The 25,700-nt window shown below is 32.3% G+C and overlaps 2 protein-coding genes across 5 annotated transcripts; both read left to right on the top strand.

The window, feature by feature from the left end:
• The first annotated feature begins 8,792 nt into the window (after positions 1–8,792).
• Positions 8,793–15,722, top strand: LOC105253677. Of its 4 annotated transcripts, XM_011261840.3 has the most exons (9): positions 8,793–8,888; positions 11,092–11,131; positions 11,632–12,271; positions 12,365–12,406; positions 12,664–12,811; positions 13,029–13,191; positions 13,265–13,464; positions 14,097–15,209; positions 15,471–15,722. In XM_011261840.3, the coding sequence occupies exons 3-7, from the start codon at positions 11,643–11,645 to the stop codon at positions 13,462–13,464; spliced, it is 1,182 nt and encodes a 393-aa protein (XP_011260142.2). In that variant the 5' UTR covers positions 8,793–8,888; positions 11,092–11,131; positions 11,632–11,642; the 3' UTR covers positions 14,097–15,209; positions 15,471–15,722. The 4 variants fall into 4 exon arrangements, with proteins under 4 accessions (XP_011260142.2, XP_025264335.1, XP_019883803.2 ...); XM_025408550.1 differs by lacking the exon at positions 11,092–11,131 and having other exon boundaries at positions 8,812–8,888; XM_020028243.2 differs by lacking the exons at positions 8,793–8,888; positions 11,092–11,131 and having other exon boundaries at positions 11,600–12,271.
• A 5,160-nt stretch (positions 15,723–20,882) lies between these two features.
• On the top strand, positions 20,883–21,650 carry LOC105250741. Its single transcript, XM_011256993.2, has one exon. The coding sequence runs from the start codon at positions 20,883–20,885 to the stop codon at positions 21,648–21,650; it is 768 nt and encodes a 255-aa protein (XP_011255295.2).
• The last annotated feature ends 4,050 nt before the right edge of the window (positions 21,651–25,700 follow it).

Genomic DNA, 25,700 nt, shown 5'->3' with positions numbered 1-25,700 from the left:
AACCAGAAGAATTTGATACACCAGTAGATTTTTGTTTCAAAACTAATTTAAAACCAACATGTGATATTTGCGGTGAAATTGCTGTAATTTCTTGCGCATGGTGTAAAAAATCCCTTTGTATAAATCATTTCTTTCATGATCATCATCTTTGTAACCGATATCAACCATGAATATTTGTTATTCTTGTATGCAATAATTATGTACGGTATTTTATGTAATATTTCCATATACATATATATAATGACTTCGGAATACAACTTTATTATATATGATTGAATTTGTCGTTAAATGAGCTATAAGTTTTGTTATGAGACAAATTTAAAAATTTTCAAACATTAAAAGGGAGGGGGGGGGATTTCGAAAAATATGACATTTTCGACAAATCTGATTACATGATTTTGAAGTACATTAAAGACCATAAAACTTTTATTTGAAACTTTTGTTTATATCTCTTATCGCTTCGACGGTATCCGCTGAGAAATGAAAAAATCGATTTTTTTCAAGAAGGTGTTTCACCCCCTTAACGGCCGACTCAGCACTTATAAAAAAATACGTGTCTCCTATTTTGATCTAGACTACAACATATTCAAAGCTCATTAAAATCGGAGGGGGACACTTCCGACCCTTTCCTTGTGAGATGTATATCTAAGATATTTTATACTAATTATGTATTAAAAATGTTATATTTTTACATTTTTTGTGTATATAACCTTAAACTATTCTAAGCAGAAAAGCTTTATAAGTATGTAAAAAATATACAAAATATTACGTAAATCATATATAAAATCTGTCTGTTAAACTTTATTTACTATTATATGTAAGATAAAAGTTAAAGAAAAAAAGGATTACCTTCGATTTCACTAAGTTGAAATCCCTTATTCCATCGAGCAAGCGGGAAGAGACCGGAACAGGAACATATGCAGATGGCGTTAAACGTATGTACCGTTTCCATATTTGGCGTCAAACCTGAGATTATACGCCCGCGATAGAAAAGCGTACGTATCTTTACCGTATCTTTGAGTAAATTCTGAGATTGTACGCACGCGATAGAAAACCGAATCATACTATAAGAGATATTATAGAGTTGTTCTCAGTATCTTACGGATGATCATAGTATAATGAGTATGAAAATGGGATGATACGCAGGATATCATGTGCTGTTAGGGTATACATACACACACACACATATACATATAAATAAGTGTATAAAACGACCGTATGTTCGTGCTAGATTCATTAATTATTGTGAATCTCAAAATAAAGTACGAAACATTATTGCGTATGATTTTTTTTTCATTTTGGTAATATTTATTATTGGAGTAACATACACATATATATTTTATTAAAATACTTTTATTGAAATTATTAAAACATTAAATTTTATGTGAAATAAGCATTTTAATTTTGTATATATTATACACGCATATACATATATATTACTTTATAATATATGCTAAAGTGAAAAAAGATCACGCGCTGTTAATAATATGTAATAAATATTAAGAAATGTATGATATGTTTCGTACTTTTGAGATCCACAATTATGGATTTAGCACGGACATGAACCAATTGGTCGTTTTACCGTGGCAGCGAAAAGTGGATTCGGCCACGTAGTACCGCCGGCCGTAATGGTACGTAAATGGATCCAGTTAGCGCCACTTTATGGCGGGGAAAAAGCGTTCCCTGAAAAAGGGCAGCATGACCCCTCTCAGGCTTCTCTCTGACGTTACGTATATTATATATTTTCAGTGTTGGCAATAAACTGGCAGCAATTTCGGAACACGGCCATACTTGACTGTGATTGGTCAGTTTCTTGAGTCTTATGCTTTACAACCTTAAGCGGGGAGCACACACTTTCGCATAAGCGCATAACGCATAAGCATAAAGAAATGAGCCAATCAGGATCTTTTATTTTTATCCCCACTCCTTGTCCCGAGGAGTTTGCATTGTGCATACAGCATAATGCATAAGGCGTCGAAAAATTCGTAAGAACGAATTTTTTATGGTTATGGGTTGTGGTTGTGCAAGAGTCGATGAATTTTACAAGGGGTCTGTTCTTTTTAGCTGCACTGCTGCACTAGTGCAATAAGTTAAGAAAGAGACAAACATACTTTCTTTCACACTAAACTAATTGCACTAGTGCAGCAGTGCAGCTAAAAAGAACAGGCCCAAGATTGTTTCCAACCTTTCTAACCTTTTCGAAATATATCGACGTCATAGACATCATATAACCTCAATACGAGGTTAAAGACATTATTTCACCAACCGGTGATCAAACTGGAAAAACCCACTATCGACGTCATATAACTTCATTAAAAATCTCCTTCGAAATATATCGAGAAGGTGTGTTTAAATATTCTTTATTATTATTAAATAAAATTCTTTGATTATCATAAAATTATTTTTTTTTCTATTATTAATTATATAAATATTGATAGGAAAATGGATCATGATTCATATTATTATGCTACATTATATCAAGATGAGGATGATGAAAATTTTGATTATGATGAAAATAAAAATGAAGTGAGTAGAGATGCTTTGCTGATTTCTTTAGTGCGTGACCATCCTTATTTATACAATAAGGAACTGACGGATTTTAAAGATGCCATTAAGAAACAGAATGCTTGGGTAGAAATAGCAAGTATCATGAACATGACAGGTACGTACATAATGCCTTTCTACATTTGAATTATATTAAGTTATTATTTTAACTCATTTTCAGTAAAAAAAAAGTAGTTACTAATTAATAAAATTATAAAAGAATTTTGACATTTTTTTGAATAATTAAAACTTATATTTAAAATAAATTTTATTAGGTGCTTTCCATTTAGCAATACAAATCAACACAAGCGTCATTCTATTTTTGTTTTACATTATGTCGACTTGTAAATGAAAAGCATCCATTGTTAAATTATTATAAATATTATTAAATTATTATATTTTAATTTAATGAAATTTTTATTGCAAGTGGAAGAGTGTCAAACCAGATGGATCCGACTGAGGGAGCGCTATTCACGCGAAAAAAAGCAACAACAAGAAGAAACAACCACTGGAAGTGGAGAATCAAAAAGAAAAACGTTTGAATTTTTCGATAATATGCAATTCCTGGAAAGATTTGTTAAAAGGAGAAGGTACGATTAATATGTAATTATCTATAATATTAAATATAATATAGAAGTTAGAATAGTTAATAATGCACATTTTTGTTTTTAGAAAAATAAAAGTATTTTATTAAATTGATAGAACCGAAACAAATAATACAAACAATTGATATTCTAAGATATATTTTATTAAAATAATATTTGATTGTTCAGAAAATTCTTTTTCAAATTTGAGAATTGAAAATGAACTTCTGAAACAACCTAATACATTACACATGTATTCGCAAGTATATTTTAATTCATTTTTTATATTACATCTTTATATTTATTTCTTTTTCTTTCAGAACACTGACCAACATGCCAAACAAAAACGTTCCTCCAGGGACAGGATTTTCCAATCTACAAAAGTATGTAACATGTAATCAAAGGTTTGTTCATGTCCCAACATGTTCCTTTTCACTCCTATGCGATATTGAAGTTTTTATCCAAATTATCCAATAGGATCGCATTGGAGTTAAAAGGAGCATGTTGGGGCATGAGACGCGAACAAACCTCAAGTATCAATTTTTATATACAATAGAAATCTTATATTTATATTATATCAGTAATAAAACCTATGTTATTTTGTTGTTAGAAATTTTAACTCACATGACGAAAAAGAAAATAATGCATCTTCCATAAACGTGGCTACTTCAAGTCAACAACTATCAAAAAAAAGCGTCATAGATTTAACAAGTAATACCGTGCAGCATATAGGGTTAGTAAAAGTTTTCATGTTTTTCTAAATTTATATATACATATACAGAAGCATAAATAGAATAATGACATGTTAAAACTTTTTTGTTTTTAGTAAAGACGCCTTAACTTCGGGTGTGCACTCAAATTTTTCTGATAGCTCTTCCACATCTGCAGCAAATGTCTCTAGCTGTACGCAAAACAAAAGTTTCATTGGACAACGAAAAAAGTCGAAAGAAAAGCCGGATGTTCTAGAAAATGCCATTGGCAAAGTTACCTCTTTATTAGAGAACAGATGTGTACCAGTTTCTTCATCGCCATCATCTCTAAAGCCGGAAATAGAAGAAGATGTGGCTTTTGGTCAATTATTAGTTTCATCATTTGTTAATATGGCCCAAGAAACAAAGACAGACAAAAGGAAAGCAATAATGCGTATTTTATATGACATATAATTGTTGCGTATTTTATCACACGTAATTGTTGCATCTTATATGATATTTTTTTTCCTTTTATGACATAATTATTAGCGATATATGTCTAGTTAAATATTTTCATGCAACATGGTGATTAGTAATACACGTTATTTTAAGTTTATTTTTGTATGCAACGTGTGATAGTGAAATATGTTATTTTTTTTATTCAATATTTGATAATGATATATTTTTTTTAATTTTTAAATAACATGCAATTATTAGAGATAAGATATTAATTTTGAATACAATTCATGTGATAATTAGTAATACACGTTATTTTAAGTTTATTTTTTTGTATGCAACATGTAATAGTGAAATATGTTAAGTTATTTTTTTATCCAATATGTGATAATGATATATTTTTTTAAATTTTTAAATAACATGCAATTATTAGAGATAAGATATTAATTTTGAATACAATTCGTGTGATAATTAATAATACACGTTATTTTAAGTTTATTTTTTTGTATGCAACATGTAATAGTGAAATATGTTAAGTTATTTTTTTATCCAATATGTGATAATGATATATTTTTTTTATTTTTAAATAACATGCACTTATTTGAGATAAGATATTAATTTTGAATACAATTCATGTTATAATTAGTAATACACGTTATTTTAAGTTTATTTTTTTGTATGCAACATGTAATAGTGAAATATGTTAAGTTATTTTTTTATCCAATATGTGATAATGATATATTTTTTTTAATTTTTAAATAACATGCAATTATTAGAGATAAGATATTAATTTTGAATACAATTCATGTGATAATTAGTAATACACGTTATTTTAAGTTTATTTTTTTGTATGCAACATGTAATAGTGAAATATGTTAAGTTATTTTTTTATCCAATATGTGATAATGATATAATTTTTTTATTTTTAAATAACATGCACTTATTTGAGATAAGATATTAATTTTGAATACAATTTATGTGATAATTAGCAATGCATGTTTATTTCCTTTATGCAATACATAAGTGGCACAAAATGTTATAAGAAACAAGAGGACTAAAATTAAAAGAAACAAAATATTATATTTATCTTTTTTTATGCAATGTAATAAATACTTTTATTATAAAATAAATATATATATTTATAAGTAAATAATTTTAATTTTTATTAGTATTTTACTATGCATCATCACGATGTTGTCCTCTTCTCACATAATCATATTGCCAAAAAACTTGACCAGGTGGTGTCAGAAAATAATTAGCCAGTTTATCTCGTTGATTATAAGCAATTTTAGTTGCATGATGCTTTAAAGTAGGAGCTATATCTCTCAGTGTGTTTTCAGTATATCGTCGTCATTCCCCAGGGATTATATTACCTTCAGAATCCTCCGAATCTACAAAATGTGGAGGACAGTATATTCTATCCTTTGCTTCCACAAGATCTTCCTGAGATTTTATAAAATTATGCAGACATATAGTCGCCATAACAACCATGTCTATATATTTTGGATGCATATTAATAGGTTTTCGATATATTCTCCATCGGGAGGATAAAATACCGAACGTATTTTCAATTGTACGCCTTGCTCTGGATAATCTGAAAATCAATAAAGTGCGTTATAAGCTTAAGATATATTTAAATAATACAATATTAAATTTCTTTTCTATTCCTGCCCTGAAGTGTGCACAATGATGCAGTAAGTTAGAGTGAAATAAAACCTACTTGCCTCATTCTAACTTATTGCACCAGTTTGCACAGTTCAGCCAGTGGAATAGAAAATAAATCTATAGTAATAAAAATAATTACGCAAATTGCTAACCTGTAATTAAATATTTTCTGTTTTTCATCAATTATTTTTCCGGAATAAGGTCTCATCATAAAAGTATTGATCGGGAAACCACTGTCTCCAAGAAAAAAACAAGGCAATGTTATGTTACTTCCAGAAAGATTTGCGGTCCCTTTGGGAAGATTCAAACTTTCGCTTTTCAATGCCGAATAAATTTCAGAGGATGTAAAAATACCACCGTCACTATTGCCACCATATGAACCAATGTCAACTAGCGTAAACATGTATTTATGATCACATGCGGCTAGTAACACAATGCTAAATGTTTTTTTATAATTAAAAAATAAACTCCCGGAATCTCATGTATCTCTACATGTTTGCCATCAAAAGATCCTGCGCAATTGGGAAAATTCCAACTTTCAAAAAAACCAGTACAAATTTTTTTCCATTCTTCTTCTGTTGGCAAGCTTAGGTAAATCGGCTGCAATACCTGAGCTAAAACTTGGCAAGTTTCATGGATAATTTTTCGAACAGTTGACTCTCCACATCTAAACGCCAATGCTATAGATAATATTTGATCTCCGGTTGCTAGAAACCTGCACAAAATAATTGATAGAAATATTGATAAGAAAAAAATAGGAGTAACATTAAAAAAATAATATCTTATACATATACCCAGATAGCCAGGAGTGCTAAAATCACGTTTCACTAAAGCTTTGCGGCACAGTTTGTTTCAATTTTAACAACAATTTTCTGACAAACATTTGTCTTGATTCGTCTCATCTAAATATTTCGAGCAAATTTACGGCAAAACTTTTCGTCATATAATGCTGCAAATAACACAGAAAGGCTTATTCATAAATTTTAAGCATAGAAAAGAGCAAATGATGCTATCACAGTAAAACACAAACTTTGCTCAATAACAGTAAATCTTATTACACACCGCATATAATAGCAATTTTGTGACAAAAACAGAGCAAATCTTACAATGAACGATATGATAGATAATTTAGGAAAAAAGCAGAGCAAAGTTTACTCTAGCTCGATGAGACGCAATATTTATGTAAATAACAACGCAAGTCTTGCTATGCATGGCGTGATAGCAAATTTGTGGCAAAATCAGAGCAAGATTTATTTTGGTACGACAAGACGCAAAATTCACGCAAATAACAGAACAAACCTTGTCACGCACGATGTGATAGCAAATTTGTAGCAAGAACACGGCAAGGTTTGCTCTGGCACGAAACGCAAAGTTTACACAAATAACAGAGCAAATCTTGTCCTGTATAGCGTGATGATAAATTTAATTATATTAAAATCTATTATTGATAGTCCTTTTGCTTATTAATAATATCGTATTAAAAAATTGACAAAAAGATGAAGAAAAAAATAAGTTTTTGCGACATTTTGTCTTAATACTTTTAGAATGTTTATGTACATACTTACGACTTATATATGTACTTATGCGATTAATAATTTGTATTAGACTATACTTTTAAGATATTATTTAAATTATTTTGAGGTTTTTGGTCAAAATGATATATGCTAATATATCATAATATATCGTCTAATTTATCTTTTTAAATGTTAAAAATATCGAGAAATGATCTTATTTAAAAAACATAGGATGACTTCATTTTTCCGTATAAAAGTAATGAAATAACAGATATTTTTTTAACAAATCTAGTTCCCATATTTTACAGAAACCAACGATTTTTAATTAAAACATTTTAATTGAAACATTTTTTTACCCAACTAATATTTAAAATAATTTATCAAAAAATTCATAAATATATTATTTACTCATAATCTCCTTGAGCTAATTTGTAAGAAAGTAAGAGACGCGCGCGCGTCTATTAATCTAACCGACGTTTATTTTTGCAACTATTACAGTTTTATTGTTATTATTCAATATTGGCTGCGGTCAAGGAGATGCTGAGGATGCTTTGAAGCGTTTGATTGACCAATCAAGTTAAAGAAATCTTTACCGATTTTTATTCCGATTGGTCAATCAAACACTTCAAAGTATCCTCAGCGTTTCCTTGACCGCAGCCAGCATTATGTATAACATACATATTACATAATATAAGTAATATTAATAAAATTGTATGTAACATAATTTTTACATAATTTGTATATAATTTTTGTTGATAATTTATATGTAAGATAAAATTTGCACATAATTTTTATTGATACTTTTTACATACTTGTACATACGTTACTATCATATTTTAATTACTTTATATTATTTAAAGTACTTTAATTACTCTTATTATTTATTTTAATTTGTTTAAAACTTTCATTGTTTATATAATATATATATATTGTATATATATATACAATATATATATATATATATATATATATATATATATATATATATAATGATATGCTCGATTATTAATTTATAACTTGCACTTTTTTAAAAATATTTTTAAATACATTTTTTGTTTTATTTCTAAGATTGTCTTAGCACATAAGTTTACATTTTAGTTATATTCTTTTTTCCTGATTGGTGGTGTAAAATGTTTCCAAGCATTTGAGACATTTCCCGAACCGCAGCCATGTGCGCGACTGAATCACGTGTCACGTGCATAGGACGTGACCAATTCCGTCCTGTATACAGGAGCCCTGATTGGTTACCGCGTCGTTTCTTGTCGCGCAACAAGCGTTGCTGCGTTCTGTGTGCACAAGCCCTAATGTACTGCGCATGCATGAGTCTCATGCTACAACCAGTGCTGCTTCCAAGTTCTTCTGAATTGAACCACCGTGAGTGCCGCAAGGTTATCGCAGAGGATACAATTCTAGAAGATTTTTGAAAGGCGTTCCAGGCGAGTATGAAACCAGTTAAATATTCTGTTTCGCGTAAATGTTTTCATCGGTTGTCTGCGAGACAACGAAGGCGAATTACTTTAGAGATTAAAGATACTTTACGTTTAAATAATGCAACACTTTTACAAGATTCCGTTACGCTCAAACATAGGGATAATGTTACTTCTTATATTCACGTTGCTGATTCCTTTCGAATAGACAATATTTCTTCCACAAATGATATTGCTAATGATATCTCTAATATTACAGATAACGGTAATATCGATAATAATATATTATCTAATAGTTATAATGGTGATACTGAAGATTCCACTTCCTCATCTCTTGGTATTTCTTCCATTGACGAAACATTTCAAGATCGTTTAGCCACATGTTTTATTAATAATAATTTAACACATGTTCAAAGTAATAGTATTCTATCTGTTCTTAGAACGCACACGTGCTTTTCTTCGTTACCAAAAGATGCTAGAACTCTTTTAAAAACTCCACGAACACCTGCTGTCGTATCCAAAATAGATCCTGGAAAATATATTCATTTTTCTCTTGAGGCAAAAATTGTTAAAACTCTATCACGTCTTCCTTCGAAATCAATACCGTCTGAATTAGAAATAGATTTTAATACAGATGGTTGTAGCTTAGATAGGTTAGGAAGTATTCACATTTGGCCAATTCAATGTAGACTTGCTAATATTCAATACACGAAGCCAATAGTAATTGGAATATATAGTGGTCCTGAGAAACCACATGATTCTAATTTATTTTTTGAGAAATTTGTTACAGATGTTAATAGTATAATAACTAATGGTGGTATAATTTTTGGTGGCAATAAAATACCAATACGTTTAAGATGTTTTATAGCCGATGCACCAGCTCGAGCTTTTGTTCTTAATCATAGAGGCCATACATCTAGTAAACCATGTTCGAAATGCAGAGTTTCTGGTATACGATGTGAAGGTAGGTACATGTTTGGTGGTATTAATCATCTTCTTCGAACAGACGCAGAATATATTAGATGTATAGATGAGGATCATCATAAAGATGGCAAAAGTCCATTGTCAATGTTACCTATAGGTATAGTTTCACAAGTTCCTTTCGAGTATATGCATCTGGTATGCTTGGGAGTTATGAAGAAACTTTTATCCGCATGGATATGTGGTAAATATACACGTTTCTCAAAATTATCAGCAAAATCCATTGCTATAATATCTCAAAGATTAGATAATCTTAAAGTATGTTGTCCATCAGAATTTGCAAGACGTCCTAGAGCAATTGATGTATTTACTAAATACAAGGCAACAGAATTGCGTCAATTTCTATTGTATACAGGTCCAGTCGTAACATACGGTATCTTAAATCAAAAAGTACATACTCATTTTTTGTTTTTGCATACTGCCATAAGAATATTGGTTTCTTCTTCACCATCGAGAAAATATTTAAATTTTGCTGAACTTGCTCTACAAAAATTTGTTGCTCGATGTGAGAATCTTTATGGATCATCATTTATTTCGTACAATGTGCACGGTCTTCTTCATCTCACAAATGACGTGCGGCAGCTAGGCCCTCTTGATTCATTTTCTGCTTTTCCGTATGAAAATAATATGTCAATCTTCAGAAAATATTGTAGGAAACCTAATTTTCCTCTTCAACAGTTTTCCAATAGAATGGCAGAGATGGAAGCTTGTGAAACAAATTTGCACCGTAGTCAAACTCATTCTGAATTCATTGATTCTTCTGCGCAAGTATTTGCAGCGCATAATGAAGGTCCTCTTCCACCTAATGTTAATCCTACGAGCCGTCAGTATCGTAAATTAATATTTAACGGAATTTTGTTGAATTTAGATATACGAGATAATTGTTGTATTTTACACGACGGATCGATTTGTCTCATTGTCAATATCTTAATGGACGAAACCATATATTTAATTGTGAAGAAATTTCAAAAGATAGATTCATTCTATGATGTTGGTATTTCGTCTTCAGCAATTGAAATATTTAAATGTTCCACATTAAGTAGTGAGATTTTTTGTATCCAATTGAATCAAGTACGCTTCAAATGTTATAAAATGCCTTTTTGGGGTTCATTGGTAGATGATAATAATAGTGACGAGTCAGAAATTATCGAGTATATAGTTTGCGCAATTATACATACAGATAATCTAAAATAAAACTGCATTTAGCTATTCTCTTAGATACAATTTGCAGAAAGAAAAATAGAATCTCCAGGATGACTAACAAAATACAGGTTAGTATAATTGTGCCTAGTTAATTGTGTGTATCTCTATCTCTCATTCTTATTTTAATTGGAATGGTAATGTTGACTAAATTCTTCAAACATTTTAAATGCTCTCTACATTTTTTGCGCTTGAAGAGAATCAACACAGGAATCATTCTTAAAATATATATAATTGTAATTATATAAGATTATTATTCGAGTATTATTCAAAATTTGGTTTTTCTCTCGTTTAATTTTCTATCTTCTATTTTTTTGCATAAAATGTCGAAGTTTTTTATTTTTTAGGAATTATTTTGCATGTACTGATTTCCTTGAATGCTCTATATACTCCAACGGCTTAGATTCTTCTTTTCAGAATATTTGAATACACACACGCACGCATATATACACATATATACACATTTGCATATATATTCATATGTACACATACGCGCGCGCGCGCGTGTGTGTGTGATGTGTATGTGGTGTGTGTGTACATACATATACCTATATTATATATGTATTTACAGAAAGAAAGAATATGGATCAAACGGAATATCATCGTCCCAAACGGAACATCATCAAACCACGACGATTTCAAACTACATCATCTTCGGACGAGGCAGATACAGGAAAAAAGACGATGGAGCTACAAGGCAGTCAATTAGAAGAAGATGTCGCTGAGTTACGGGGAGTATTAGAGAATCATTCTCCCGATATAAATATGCATGCTCATCATTCACTCACTTACGCACAATCTAGTGACACAACACACTCACAAACTAACGCACAATCAACCGTTACACAACACAACAGTTACACAACACAAGCATTTTGCCCCAATGTCACATCACACTCAACTTACGCACAACCATTAACAGTCACCCACACAACACAAGCACCTTTTATGCACGAAACATCACAATCATTATCCTACGCACGACAGAGTTTTCATCTAGACTCTCATTCTTCTCAACAACATACAACACAAACATTTACACATGAACCACATGCATCTGTCACTTATACACAACTTGATAACAGATTAAATACACCACGTAACATTCAGTTGCAGGCTTCAAACATCTGGCCAACTTCAAGTTATCTGCCAAGTTCTTCGTCATCAGTACGAGCTGCAGGAGAATTTAATGATGTGAGACTAGAAATTCAGTGAGTGTACATCGAATAGAAATTTTTATAATTGATATATATGTACACTTTTTATAGTCATATACAAAAATATAATAACATTAATGTTTACAGAGCCATACATGGGAAAATAAATCTGTTAACTTCAGAAGTTCAGTAAGTTTTAAACGCATTACGTACATAAACAATCTCAATCATTTTTATATCGTAGGTCGGAATTCATAATCCATGCTTATATTTAAGATCTTCTTAAGTAAGACTTGAAAATGTTATATGGCTATTTCATTGGCTGAATAGAATCTTAAGACAACCTAAAACCAGACTTTAAGATGATCTTAAATATAAGAACGGACTATAAATTCCGGCCTTAATCTATTATTATATTATTTATATATATTATGTGCTTTTTACAGAAAAATACATCAAAAGTTGGAAAAGGTATTGACACAGATGAGCAATAGCCGAAGACATATGCCCGAAAAGCCAATATTTTTGCCAATATCATCTGTTGAAGACATTGAGAAATTTGAAACGGCCAATGATGAAGAATACATGAAATTGGTATGTAAAACAAAAAGTCATCTCATATAACAACAAAAAGTTCATCTCATATATATATATAAGTATCATATATATATATATATATTTGCGTCAAATGTACTAAAATTATATATATATATATATATATATATATATATATATATATATAATTTTAGTACATTTGACGCAAATATATGTAAATAAAAATACATGTAATATAAATGTAATATTTTTATAGTTGAATTATTTGATTTTTATTGGTGGTCTCAATGTAAAAGAAAGTATTAATTTATGTGTGAGAGAAATATTCCAAGATTCTTTGATGACCTTCTACACTTGGTTTGGCCGTGAAGAAAATCAACGACCCCTATATAATACCCGCTTAGTAAAAGCTATTTACGGTATGATACTATTACGCATAATACTAAAGTTGCGTTATTAATAGTACTATTTTATATTTGTTTCCTTTTACAGATGCCATCTGTGAAAATAAAAATTTTGAAAGACCAATGCGGGCTGCATTTCAAACATATATGCGGGATGCTGTGCGAACGGCCAAGCAAAGACACAGGAACAAGGCCCGCAACAATTTACGTCATCCGGAAAGAGGAAATAGAAACGAGAGAGCACTATGGAGCGACGAACACGATGAGATACAAGCACATGAAAATTAGGTCAGTTATATGAAAATAAGTATATATTCTTATACATGAACAAAATTTGACAATCAACTCTCTCTGTCTCTTTCTAAATACTAATTCTCTTTTCTTAGACCAGATTGCATCAACATTATATTGGATTTAAGCGATATACCTAAATATGTGTCTATTTTTATGTTTCTCTTTAAATAAATAAAGACAGACACATATTTAAGTATTAAATCCAAAATAATGTTGGTGCAATTGAGCTTTAATGATGTTTCTCCTTAATTCCATTACCTTTTTATATTCCTAATTTAATTCCATCTCTCTCTCTCTCTCTCTCTCTCTCTCTCTCTCTCTCTCTCTCTCTCATATGCGACTATTTATTTCACATAAATAGTTGCATATGAGAGAGAAAGCAATCGAATTAGAGTAGAAAAATAAAAGTGATAAAATTAAGGCTGAACATCATTAAAAAGATTAAATTTAGAAATGGAAGAAAAGTTATTCATTAAATTTTGACCATGTATACTATAACATATTATTAATTCTTTATAATTTTTTTCATTCCGCAATATTAAAAGCTGGTCGACTATTGCACACTTACAGGAAAAATATGTTATATATTTATAACTGTATACTTATATGTTATATATTACTTACAGGAAGAAAGAAGATCAAAATATCAGTTCTTGAGGATGTACAAGCAACTTTCATGTGAACAATGATTCATATTGAATGAATATTGTTTTCACATACGAAAATTGTTCATATATACTCAAGAATTGGGATCCAGAAAGAAGCGAGAGGAAAACGGCGGCCTGAGGACAAGGACAAGGACAAAGACAAGGACAAGGACAGACAAGGAAAATCATCGATCAATCGGCACTTTTTAGCGCCAAATGGCACTTTTCATTGGCCAAACGGCATTGAAAGTGCCACATTTTTAATTGTTCAACGTGGAATTCGCCTCGATTCACAAAATCGGCACTTTTTAGTGCCAAATAAAATTCACCTTAATTCGCAAAATCGGCATTTTTTAATGCCAAATAGAATTCCATTTTCAAAATTAGCACTTTTCAATGTCACTGTAAACTTATTTCGTAAATATGAACGATAATGTTACTATCGTTATATATTAATGTGCATGTATAATGACATGTCAAAATACATGCACAACACGTAATGATAGTGATATTATCGTTCAAAGTTACAGAAGAAGCCTACAGTTATTATACGTTCATCTCCACGATTGATCAATCAAATATTGGAGATGAACGTAACACGTTCATCTCCAATATTTGATTGATCAATCAGAAATCTTTGACCAATAAAGACAAAGATTTCCGATTGGTCAATCAAATGTTTTCAAGTACTTTAGCCAACTTGACAATCCAATTAAAACTTTCATAAGTTGTTTCCTTATTAATCATTAATTGCATTAATAACAATAATGTTAAAAATAATTTAACTAGATAATAGATTAATAACGAAATTAATAACTATCACACATGTAATATAAATTTGTGTTTGTTTCCTAGAAAAGAGAACGAGACAGATTGCGCCAATCAATCCTTCAGTATCGAATCCAGCTTTCACATTAAAGGAGTTTGAGTGTTCGTTTGAAGAATCATCTGCAAATTACTGGTTATTACTCTAAGAATGAAAATAGAAGCCTAATTAACTGTTATCGGCACAGAAATTTACGAGAGGCAGAACTATAGAAGCAAAAAAAGCGAAAAAATCCATAGTCCACAATAGTTGAATCAACAAATAAAGTAAGTAATTTTATAAACTTGCATCACAATACCTCGAATTTGGGATACATCATACAAGATAAAGTCTTTCAATTGCAATTTGACAAATGGAACTTTATGACATATCATTTTAAAACGTAATAAAATCTAAAATTTGTTCTTTATTTTTTAAACTAAGATCACATATTTATTTTATCTTTATTTATGTATATAATAATGTTTATAAAAATAAAGCAAAACTATATATGTTACTATTAAATATATTCCTATTATACATTTCAGATATTGGTGTTAGCTGAGAACTCCTAAAACGAAATTGACGTTGTTCATCTTGGCTCAAGCTCAACGATCAATTAAAATAAAGAAAAGCCAAATAAAAAATTTCTGTTATTCAATTAGTAAATATATCATCGATGACTCCTGAAAAATTCAACCAATCGATGTCGCATGAGATGAAATAATTGAAACAATCTTTCTTTCGCTATTAGACAATTGTGCTTTACTTCACGCGTTTCTATTATGTAAATATAAAGAGTCTACAGATATTAATCTTATAACTTATGAGTATTTAAAATTGTCTATATAATTATTATAATTATTATATTTATAATTATTATAATTATTATAATTATTATAATTATTATATTATTAATTATTATATTTATAATTATTATAATTATTATATTTACAAAAAGATTAAAAATTTATACAATTAATACATTTAATTCTATAATAAGGATTAATTCTATAATAAGGATTAAGATTCTATAATTCTATAATAAGGATTAATATATATAATTAATTCTATAATAAGTATTAAGATTTTAAATTAATTATGTCGATATTAAGGTCATTATAATTCTGTAAAAGATGGTGTTAATTAATTTTCCCGTCTAGATACGCGTGAAGTAAAGCACAATTGTCTAATGTTAATAATACATTCATACGAAAGTGTTTGCCGAACTAATGATTGAGTATCAGATAGAGAACTGTTAGAATCTCGATAGAGACTCTAAAAATTCTCTATTTGTTAGCTACGTCCGACAAACGTAATATCATCGTAATCGCGAAAGAAAAGTCACTTTGATTAGTTTATTTAATGTAATGCCGATTGATTGAGTTTTTTTTGTATGTGTATATTGTATATATATATATATATATATATATATATATATATATATATATATATAGGCTACAGATTGTTAATATAGACTATATATTTATATTTATAATAGTTATATATATTTATATATTTATAATATATATTTATTATTTTTATATTAATAAAAAATATATAAACTGTAATTAATATTATTAATTATAACCCTTTTAATAAGTTCGTTAATTTATTAATTACATCAACTTTTGTTCTGTTCTTGTCACAAACTTTCTATCACGCCGTGCACGGCAAAGCTTGTTCTGTTATTTGCGTGAATTTTGCGTCTCATCATGCTAGAGCAAACCTTGCTCCGTTCTTGTCATAAATTTGCCATTACAGCGCGCATGACAAAGCTTACTCCGTTATTTTCATGAATTTTGTGTCTCGTCGTGCCAGAACAAACCTTGCTCCGTTCTTACTACAAATTTACTACCATATCATGTATGGCAAGGCTTGCTCTGTTATTTGAGTGAATTTTACGTCTTGTCGTGCCATAACAAATCTTGCTCCGTTTTTGCCATAAATTTGTCACTACGCCGCGCACGGCAAAGCTTGCTCTGTTATTTGCGTGAATTTTGCGTCACGTTGTTGCAACAAGCCTTGCCAACAAAAACTAAGCTTAATGCGGACACACCTTGTCGCAATTTTGCTGCAAAGGCGTGCTCGTATTTGCTGCAAACTTTGCGCAAAGTTTGCATCATTTTGCTTGCTGGGTATGTTTCATTCTTCAATTGAATAGTTCATAACAAAACAAGTAACTACCTTAGAGTTATGATCAATCGCTGCTCTGGATTTAATGCTCGATGGTTTGATTTAGTCAAAAATGGTTTTGTCATTTGTAACAAAAGTTTTAAAGTTTCTTCTCTCATTCTTGTATACCGAAAAAATATATAAGGATCATGGTGCCTCATCTCTTGAAAAAGATGTTCATAATCTCCATACATGGGACGTAGAGTGTTAATGGGTCTTACCCACCATCTCCGATTTATCCATCTTTTACTTCGTCTCCTTCTTTTTAATAATGCCAACAGACACAATTGCAAAACGAATAAAATAATATCATCCTCATTCATATTTATGGAAACAGATGCCCTGTATCTATTAAGTATATAATCAGACATTGCCTAAAAAAATATAAGAAACATAGTTTCCAAAATCTTATATATTCTTAATTATATACTAATTACATATTCCTATTATTTTATTGCTTTTTTACAGTTATATATGAATATATGAATTGACAATACTGTTTACATATTCATTAAGCTTTTAGCGTCTACATTTATATGAAAATTGTATTATAAATATAGACTGTTTTATATAAATTAGTTATGCATTGATTTACCTTTCCATTGGATTTAAAAATCTGATATGTGCTGTAGATATTTTTTCTCCTGCTATTTGCCATACATGTAAATCATGGACATTTACGATACCCGGGAAAGTTTCTAATAATTCTCTTTTCAAAGAATCGATATTTATATGATTCGGAATTGTTTGAAGCAGAATCAATCCTAATTCTTTCACTACAAAAAGATAGAGAAAACTGATTAGTTTCAAACATTATTATATATTAATCACAGAATGAAAAAAATCTAATCAATTACTATGATAAATTATTTTTATACAAATATATATTACATTATCTCTCGTTATTCTATATTTAAAAAGAAATATACTCACTTTATGGACAGCAAAGAACGAACACGAAATTGAAGTTTCACGAAAGTGAAATTGATGAAATAATGGCGAAGACCGGATCGATGAACTTAGCCACATCGGAATCGGTGAAATAAACTAAAATTGACGAAATACTAATATGACGAAAACGCATCCTAGAACATCTCGACACATTTATCTAAAACCTTGGCTTTTTGATATTGCTAGTGGACTTCGTCTAGATGGATTTCACACTTTAAGGATAAGAAAGCGGACTGAAACGGACTACGCCATCTTGAACATAAAGATCGTACATACGTGTACATGTGCGTTGCTGCATATTATGCTATGTACTATGCATTATGCTTATGCGTCTATGCGAAAGTGTGTGCTCCCCGCTTTATGCTACGGCCATTGTAGACGACTCTTGAAGCGTCATCTACACTGAGATTTTAAGGAGACTTAAGGCATAAGACTTAAGAAGTTGACCAATCACAATCGAATTTTCTCTTAACACTTGACAGTAATTGGTCAATTTCTTAAATCTTACGCCTTAATTTTCCTTAAAATTTCTTTGTAGACGACGCTTAATGTAGCGTCTATAATTAGCTTTTAAGGCGTAAGTCTTAAGAAATTGACCAATCACGGTCTAGTATTAGGAGAATATTCGATTGTGATTGGTCAGTTTCTTCAGATTTACTCCTTAAAATTTCATTGTAGAAGATGCTTAAAGGCCATTCTACAGTGACCGTAGCATAAGGATGTAAGGCAAAAGACTCAAGAAAATGACCAATCACAGTCAAATATTAAGAGTATACTCGATTGTAATTGGTCAATTTCTTGAGTTTTACGCCTTAGAACCTTATGCTATGGCTATTGCAGACGAACCTTTAATCCCAATCTACAACAGATAATTTAAGCTCTAAGCCTTAAGTAATTGTCCAATCACAGCCGAGCATTCTCTTCATAAGCCGCGTTCCGAAATTATTACCAGTATACTGCAAATTCTATAGTGCACATTACGTATATTATATATTTTCAGTGTTGGCAGTAAACTGGCAGCAATTTCGGAACACGGCCATACTTGACTGTGATTGGTCAATTTCCAGAGGTTTACGCCTTACAACCTTATGTTACGACTGTTGTAGACGACTCTTGAAGTGTCGTCTACACTAAGATTTTAAGGAGACTTAAGGCGTAAGACTTAAGAAGTTGACCAATCACAATCGAATATTCTGTTAATACTTGATTGTAATTGGTCAATTTCTTAGATCTTACGCCTAAAGTCTCCTTAAAATTTCATTGTAGACGACGCTTAATGTAGCGTCTATAATAAGATTTTAAAGCGTAAGACTTAAGAAATTGACAAATCACTGTGTAGTATTAAGGGAATATTCGATTGTGTTTGGTGACTTTCTTAAGACATACGCCTTAATATCTCATTGTAGATGACGCATAAAGGCAATTCTATAGTGGCCGTAACATAAGTTTGTAAGGCGAAAAACTCAAGAAATTGATCAATCACAGTCAAATATTAAGAGAATACTCGACTGTGATTGGTCAATTTCTTGAGTTTTATGACTTACAACCTTATTCTACGGCCATTGTAGACGACTCTTTAATCCCGATCTACAATAGATAATTTAAGCCCTAAGCTTTAAGAAATTGACCAATCACAGCCGAGCATTCTCTTCAGAAGTCGTATTCCGAAATTACTATCAGTACTGCAAATTCTATAGTGAACGTTACGTATATTATATATTTTCAGTGTTGGCAGTAAACTGGCCGCAATTTCGGAACACGGCCATACTTGACTGTGATTGGTCAATTTCCAAAGGTTTACGCCTTACAACCTTATGTTACGGCCGTTGTAGACGACTCTTGAAGTGTCGTCTACACTGAGATTTTAAGGAGACTTAAGGCATAAGACTTAAGAAATTGACCAATCACAATCGAATATTCTCTTAATACTTGACTGTAATTGGTCAATTTCTTAAATCTTACGCCTTAAGTCTCCTTAAAATTTCATTGTAGACGACGCTTAATGTAGCGTCTATAATTAGTTTTTAAGGAGTAAGTCTTAAGAAATTGACCAATCACGGTTTAGTATTAAGAGAATATTCGATTGTGATTGGTCAGTTTCTTAAGTTTTACTCCTTAAAATCTCATTGTAGAAGACGCTTAAAGGCCATTCTACAGTGGCCGTAGCATAAGGATGTAAGGCGAAAGACTCAAGAAAATGACCAATCACAGTCAAATATTAAGAGTATACTCGATTGTGATTGGTCAATTTCTTGAGTTTTACGCCTTAGAACCTTATGCTACGGCCATTGCAGACGAACCTTTAATCCTGATCTACAACAGATAATTTAAGCTCTTTCGGAGATCTAGGTCAACGATTGATGCGTTACTAAGAGTTCGGGAATACACGCAGTCTGCAATCGACAATAACGAATTTGCAATAGTGATTAGTTTGGATATAGCCAATGCTTTTAATTCAGTTCCATTCTGGGTTATTTTGGCAGCGTTCGAAGAGAAACGGATTCCGACTTATCTGTGTAGAATGGTGGCAAGTTATCTCACCGATCGTTACATTGTATACAAAAACAATGAAGGTGGCTGCGTCGAGCGTAGGGTTTTGGCGGGTGTCCCGCAGGGATCGGTCCTAGGGCCACTCCTGTGGAACATCGCGTTTGACTCTGTGTTGCGGCTGCGCAGGGAGGAGGGATGTCACATAGTTTGCTATGCTGATGATACCCTCCTCATATCCAAGTCGGATAATTTGTTCGATGCAATTATTAAAGCCAACATCCAAATCTCTAGAGTTACACATAAGCAAACTAGGGCTAACTGTTGCGGAGTCTAAGACAGTGGCAATGTTATTTTGCAAACGAAGGCCTCAACGTATGCCTTGTGTTAGGATTGGTAGCGTGAATATCCAGGTAGAAGAATCTATGAAATATCTTGGTGTCCTAATTGATCGTACCTGGAGCTTTAGGGAGCATGTTAAGTATATTGAATGTAAGTCTGCAAAGGTTACGCGATCTTTAAGCAGATTAATGCCTAATTTGCGAGGTCCAGGCGAACGCAAACGCCAATTGTACGCCACAATAGTTACATCCGTAATCATGTATGCGGTCCCTGTTTGGGGTAGGGAACTTTCTTCTTTCCCAGCTAAAGCATTGAGTACTTTGCGCCGTATACAGAGGACAGTGGCAATAAGAGTTACGGCTGCCTACCGAACCGTGTCTTTTGATGCCTGTACACTGCTGGCAAGAATGCCTCCTTGGTCACTGGAGGCTTCTTTTAGGTGTCGAGTATTTGAAAGGATCCAAGACCTAAAGCGCTCGGGCGAATATACTCAACAAACGGACAAGAAAATTCGTGACGAAGAAGCTAATACGCTTCTCAGGCAATGGGATACCCTCTTAGGAAACCCTAATAACTGGGGTAACTATACAACATCAGCGGTAAGGTTACACTTAAATAAGTGGATGAGCCGTGGGCATGGAGAGCTTAACTACTTTAGTACTCAAATTTTAACAGGACATGGCAGTTTTGGCCACTTTTTATATAGGATACGCAAGAAGGACTTTACTGTATGCACTGTGCTCACGGAGATGACACTGCCGAGCACACAATGAGTTATTGTCCGGCGTGGACTGAACAAAGAAACAAATTACTTACGGAAATTAATGTTGATCCTCTTGAGCGATTAACGCTCGATAAGATTGTTGAGAAAATCCTCAGGAAAAAAGAATATTGGCATTCATTTAATAATTTTGCTACTGTAGTTATTACAAAGAAAGAAGAAGAGGAGAGAAGGCTTGAACGTCTCTCTCTCTCTCTATACCGGAATAGAATAGATTAGATGAGATTAGGTTAGATTAGATCAACCGCTAATTATTTACCTATTTATTTGGAATAATTGTTACTAATTGTGTTATTAATTTTCTTGTTAATCCACCGACTTGCTCTGTCTCCTGTCTCCCCCCCTCTGTCTCCCGTCCTTCCCCCCTCATCCCTCCTTTCATCTATCAGAGTGTTAACCCGGCGTGGATGGGGGGGGTGGATGTGGGGTCGTGGTTGCCCCCGAGTCTGCTATTCCCACTCATGGCGGGGCATCTCAGTATTTGCACCGTGGCACTGGGGTGTCTCTCTTGCAATCATATTAGTTATGACCCGTGCTTGCAACGCTTGGTCTATTCTCATTGAGGGACAAACTTTTGTTTGTAGTGCGCTTTGACGCACACGCGTGGCGACTTCCAGAAGTTATGCGCAAGCGTTTCCTGGAAGTCGCCTTATGCGGTTAGGATGCCACCGGTGAGATTTAGCGGGTAGTCAGCCTGGGGTGGATGCATTCCGACTGGAGTCCTGCACTACCCGAAGCTTCCTTCCCGAAGCAGAGGGTGTCCGTCAATTGGATTCCTCATCGTCAAAAAAAAAAAGAATTTAAACTCTAAGCCTTAAGTAATTGTCCAATCACAGTCAAGCATTCTCTTCATAAGCCGCGTTCCGAAATTATTACCAGTATACTTCAAATTCTATAGTGCACGTTATGTATATTATATATTTTCAGTGTTGACAGTAAACTGGCAGCAATTTCGGAACACGGCCATACTTGACTGTGATTGGTCAATTTCTTGAGTCTTACGCCATACAACCTTATGCTACGGTCATTGTAGACGACTCTTGAAGCGTCGTCTACATTGAGATTTTAAGGATACTTAAGGCGTAAGACTTAAGATTTTTACTGTTGTCATGCGCACGATCTTTTTCGATCAGCTGATTGATAATCAACTGATTGTGACGTATGGGCGCGCATGTTCGTATGTTGCTTAGATTTCGTCGACGGTTGACAATGTTATTGTCAACGAGCATGATAAGCGTTTCTTAGGCGTTGAAAAAATAAGAGATAATTCGACCGGTTGAGTTTTTGTAGAAAATAGGTATTTCGAGAAGTTTCTCGACGCCCGTTAATTTTGAATTTTCGGGTTTTAATATAGAAAAATGTGGATTTTGGCTATGCGATTTTTAACAATGGTTATAAAATTTGAACAGTAATATATACTATTTTAGGATCCCCTTAACAAGTGATCTAAAGTAGGAGTATAACATCGCTTAATTTGTTGTTCCATCATTTAAAAAAAAAAACGTTTTTCCACATCCTGCTCCTCCTGTAATAAACAATCGTAAAGGTTCAATAATTTGACCTTGAATATCTTGTTTAATATGATTAGTAATTGTATTAAATAAATTAGATGATTTTATATTCATATTTCTAACATTTTGCACGAATTCTTCTGCAGAAATAACGCGATCTGCTTCATTGGATCGTGTAAATCCAAGTCGGTATTATTATATTTATCCATTATATAATGTACACGATCTTTTTCTACCATAGACTGCGTATTTGTGTTGTCATCATCAAATGCAATAATTTGAGCTATAACTTCTTGTAATTCTCATTCTATAAATTGGAATTGCTCAATATTTTGCCCCTTACGTAGAAATTTTAACAGAGATTACATAGAAGTTTTAATAGATGACGCTTTGCATTAAATGCTTGTTCTGCCGATTCATATCCCTGAAGTAATTCTTTTTCATTTCTGAAATGAACATGAACTACTAAATAACTAAAAAGTATGTAATGTTTCGTGACTATTAATTTGAGTATAATATTGTGTTTTTAACACTGCAGGCCGTGTACGTTGTTTCATTCTCGTATCATCTTGTGAACGGATATACTTAGTTGAAATTATATCATTTTCTTCATTATAAACTTCTACATCTCCATCTTCTTCATAATTATTCAATCGTGATATATATTCATATGTAACAACACATTCAGCTAAACTGAGATCGTCCAAATTTTTCGGACGTAAACAATAGCGATTAAATATATTTGCATATAAGTTATTAATGTAGCCATCGCTGTTAAAAATAATATCGAGTAGAGATAGCACTGCCCTCTCTCGTGAATTGACTGACACTAACGGGGCGCGAGTACGAGTCCATTCGGAGCCCTTGGACGGGCTCATTATTCCTTTGTCTTCTTGTCGCAAATATCGGAAAAAGATTTCAAGCAGTTAGAAATCCTGAGAAAAAACCGTGTAACAGTACCGTGCAATAAAGTACTTCTAATATAATTATCGGTGTGTCTCTTATTCTCAAGATAGTCTTATATATATATGTTACATTAAGTGGCGACCGTGACAGAACTGGAAAAGCATTTGTGACATATTCTTGAGAGAAATAAAAGGTGACACGATGGATAAGATGAAAAGATCCCGTATTATTACACGTGCGGCATTTACCCGCAATCTAGGCTCATTGAATACTGAGTTGGTAAGTGGAAGTCCAAACATTGCGAAATTACAAGTATATTTCGAGATAGTAAAGGAGAAAGCGGACCTGCTCGAGGAAATTGATCGCAAGATTTTTGAGGTTATGATCGACAACGATTATAGCGAAGAAGACCTCATGCAAGAATCTGATGCTGCGGATGAATACAGAACGAAATATCAGCGAGCGAAAATTGCAATAAGTAGTGCGACTAATCCGATTCAAGCAATGTTTTTTTCACAGGACGCGGAACAAGTAGCACATGTTCCTAGTGACAATGCGCGTACGTTCAAACTGCCAAAAATACAATTGCCAAAATTTAGTGGATATCTCAAAGAGTGGTTGCAATTTAGGAACTTGTTCAAACACATTCATGAGGATCTGGATATAACCAAAGAAGATAAATTTCAGTACCTGATACAAGCAATGGTGAAAGATTCCAGGGCGAGCATATTAGTCAACAGTTTTCTGCCGACAACGGCGAATTACGATAAGGCTATTACCAGCTTGAAATCACGTTTTTATAAAGAGGATCTACTTGTCGAGGTATACGTCCGAGAGATGCTCAAGTTAGTATTATAAAAGTCAATAAAAACAAGTGGTCATGTTCTCTTATCGAGCATTTATGATAAACTCGAGACACAATTACGAGCTTTAGAGTCGCTAGGAGTCACAACAGATATGTGTGCTGCGATCCTTTGGTTGAATTGTCGTTACCAGAAAATCTCTTACATATATGGCAGAGAAATACGAAAGCGATTAATTCTTCTACATCGAAGCAATGTCTAGATGAACTAATGTCATTTTTGCAGACGTTAGTAATGAGCGAAGAAAGAATCGCTATGGCAATAAGTGGTTTTGGATTAAACATTGAGTCTACAACTAATCAGGATAAATTCAAGAAGAAAGTGAAGAATGAACAGAAAGATATTGCTACTGCTGCGAGTCTTCTCGCAACCAAACAAGACAAGACACTCTTGTATATTTTGTGACCTAGATCATGAAAGTGCATCGTTCGTAAAGGCTAAAAAGATGTCCTATGAAGATAGATGCAAAATCGTTAAAATTAAAAATGCTTGTTTTTATTGTGCAAAGACGGGACACAATCATAAATATTGCAGATATAAAGGCAAATGCATGGTGCAGTAAGAGGCATGTTTTGCTTTTGTAACGTAATACAACATCAAATGCTTCTGTAAAAGCTAATCAAGAAGAAAAACTTTCCAAGATAAAAGAACAATCTACGCTTGCTAATTTTTCACTGAGCTTTCAAGAGCTTAAATGTGGAGTCGTAGCACTAGAAACGTTACTCGGATGGACTTTAATTAGAAACGTGGATAACTCACCGC

The sequence above is a fragment of the Camponotus floridanus genome, unplaced genomic scaffold (assembly GCF_003227725.1).
Source record: "Camponotus floridanus strain SB8 unplaced genomic scaffold, Cflo_v7.5 scaffold215, whole genome shotgun sequence".
In the NCBI taxonomy this organism is placed as follows: Eukaryota; Metazoa; Arthropoda; class Insecta; order Hymenoptera; family Formicidae; genus Camponotus; species Camponotus floridanus.
Note: the sequence above shows the minus strand (reverse complement) of the source record. Positions and strands in the feature narration are given on the sequence as shown.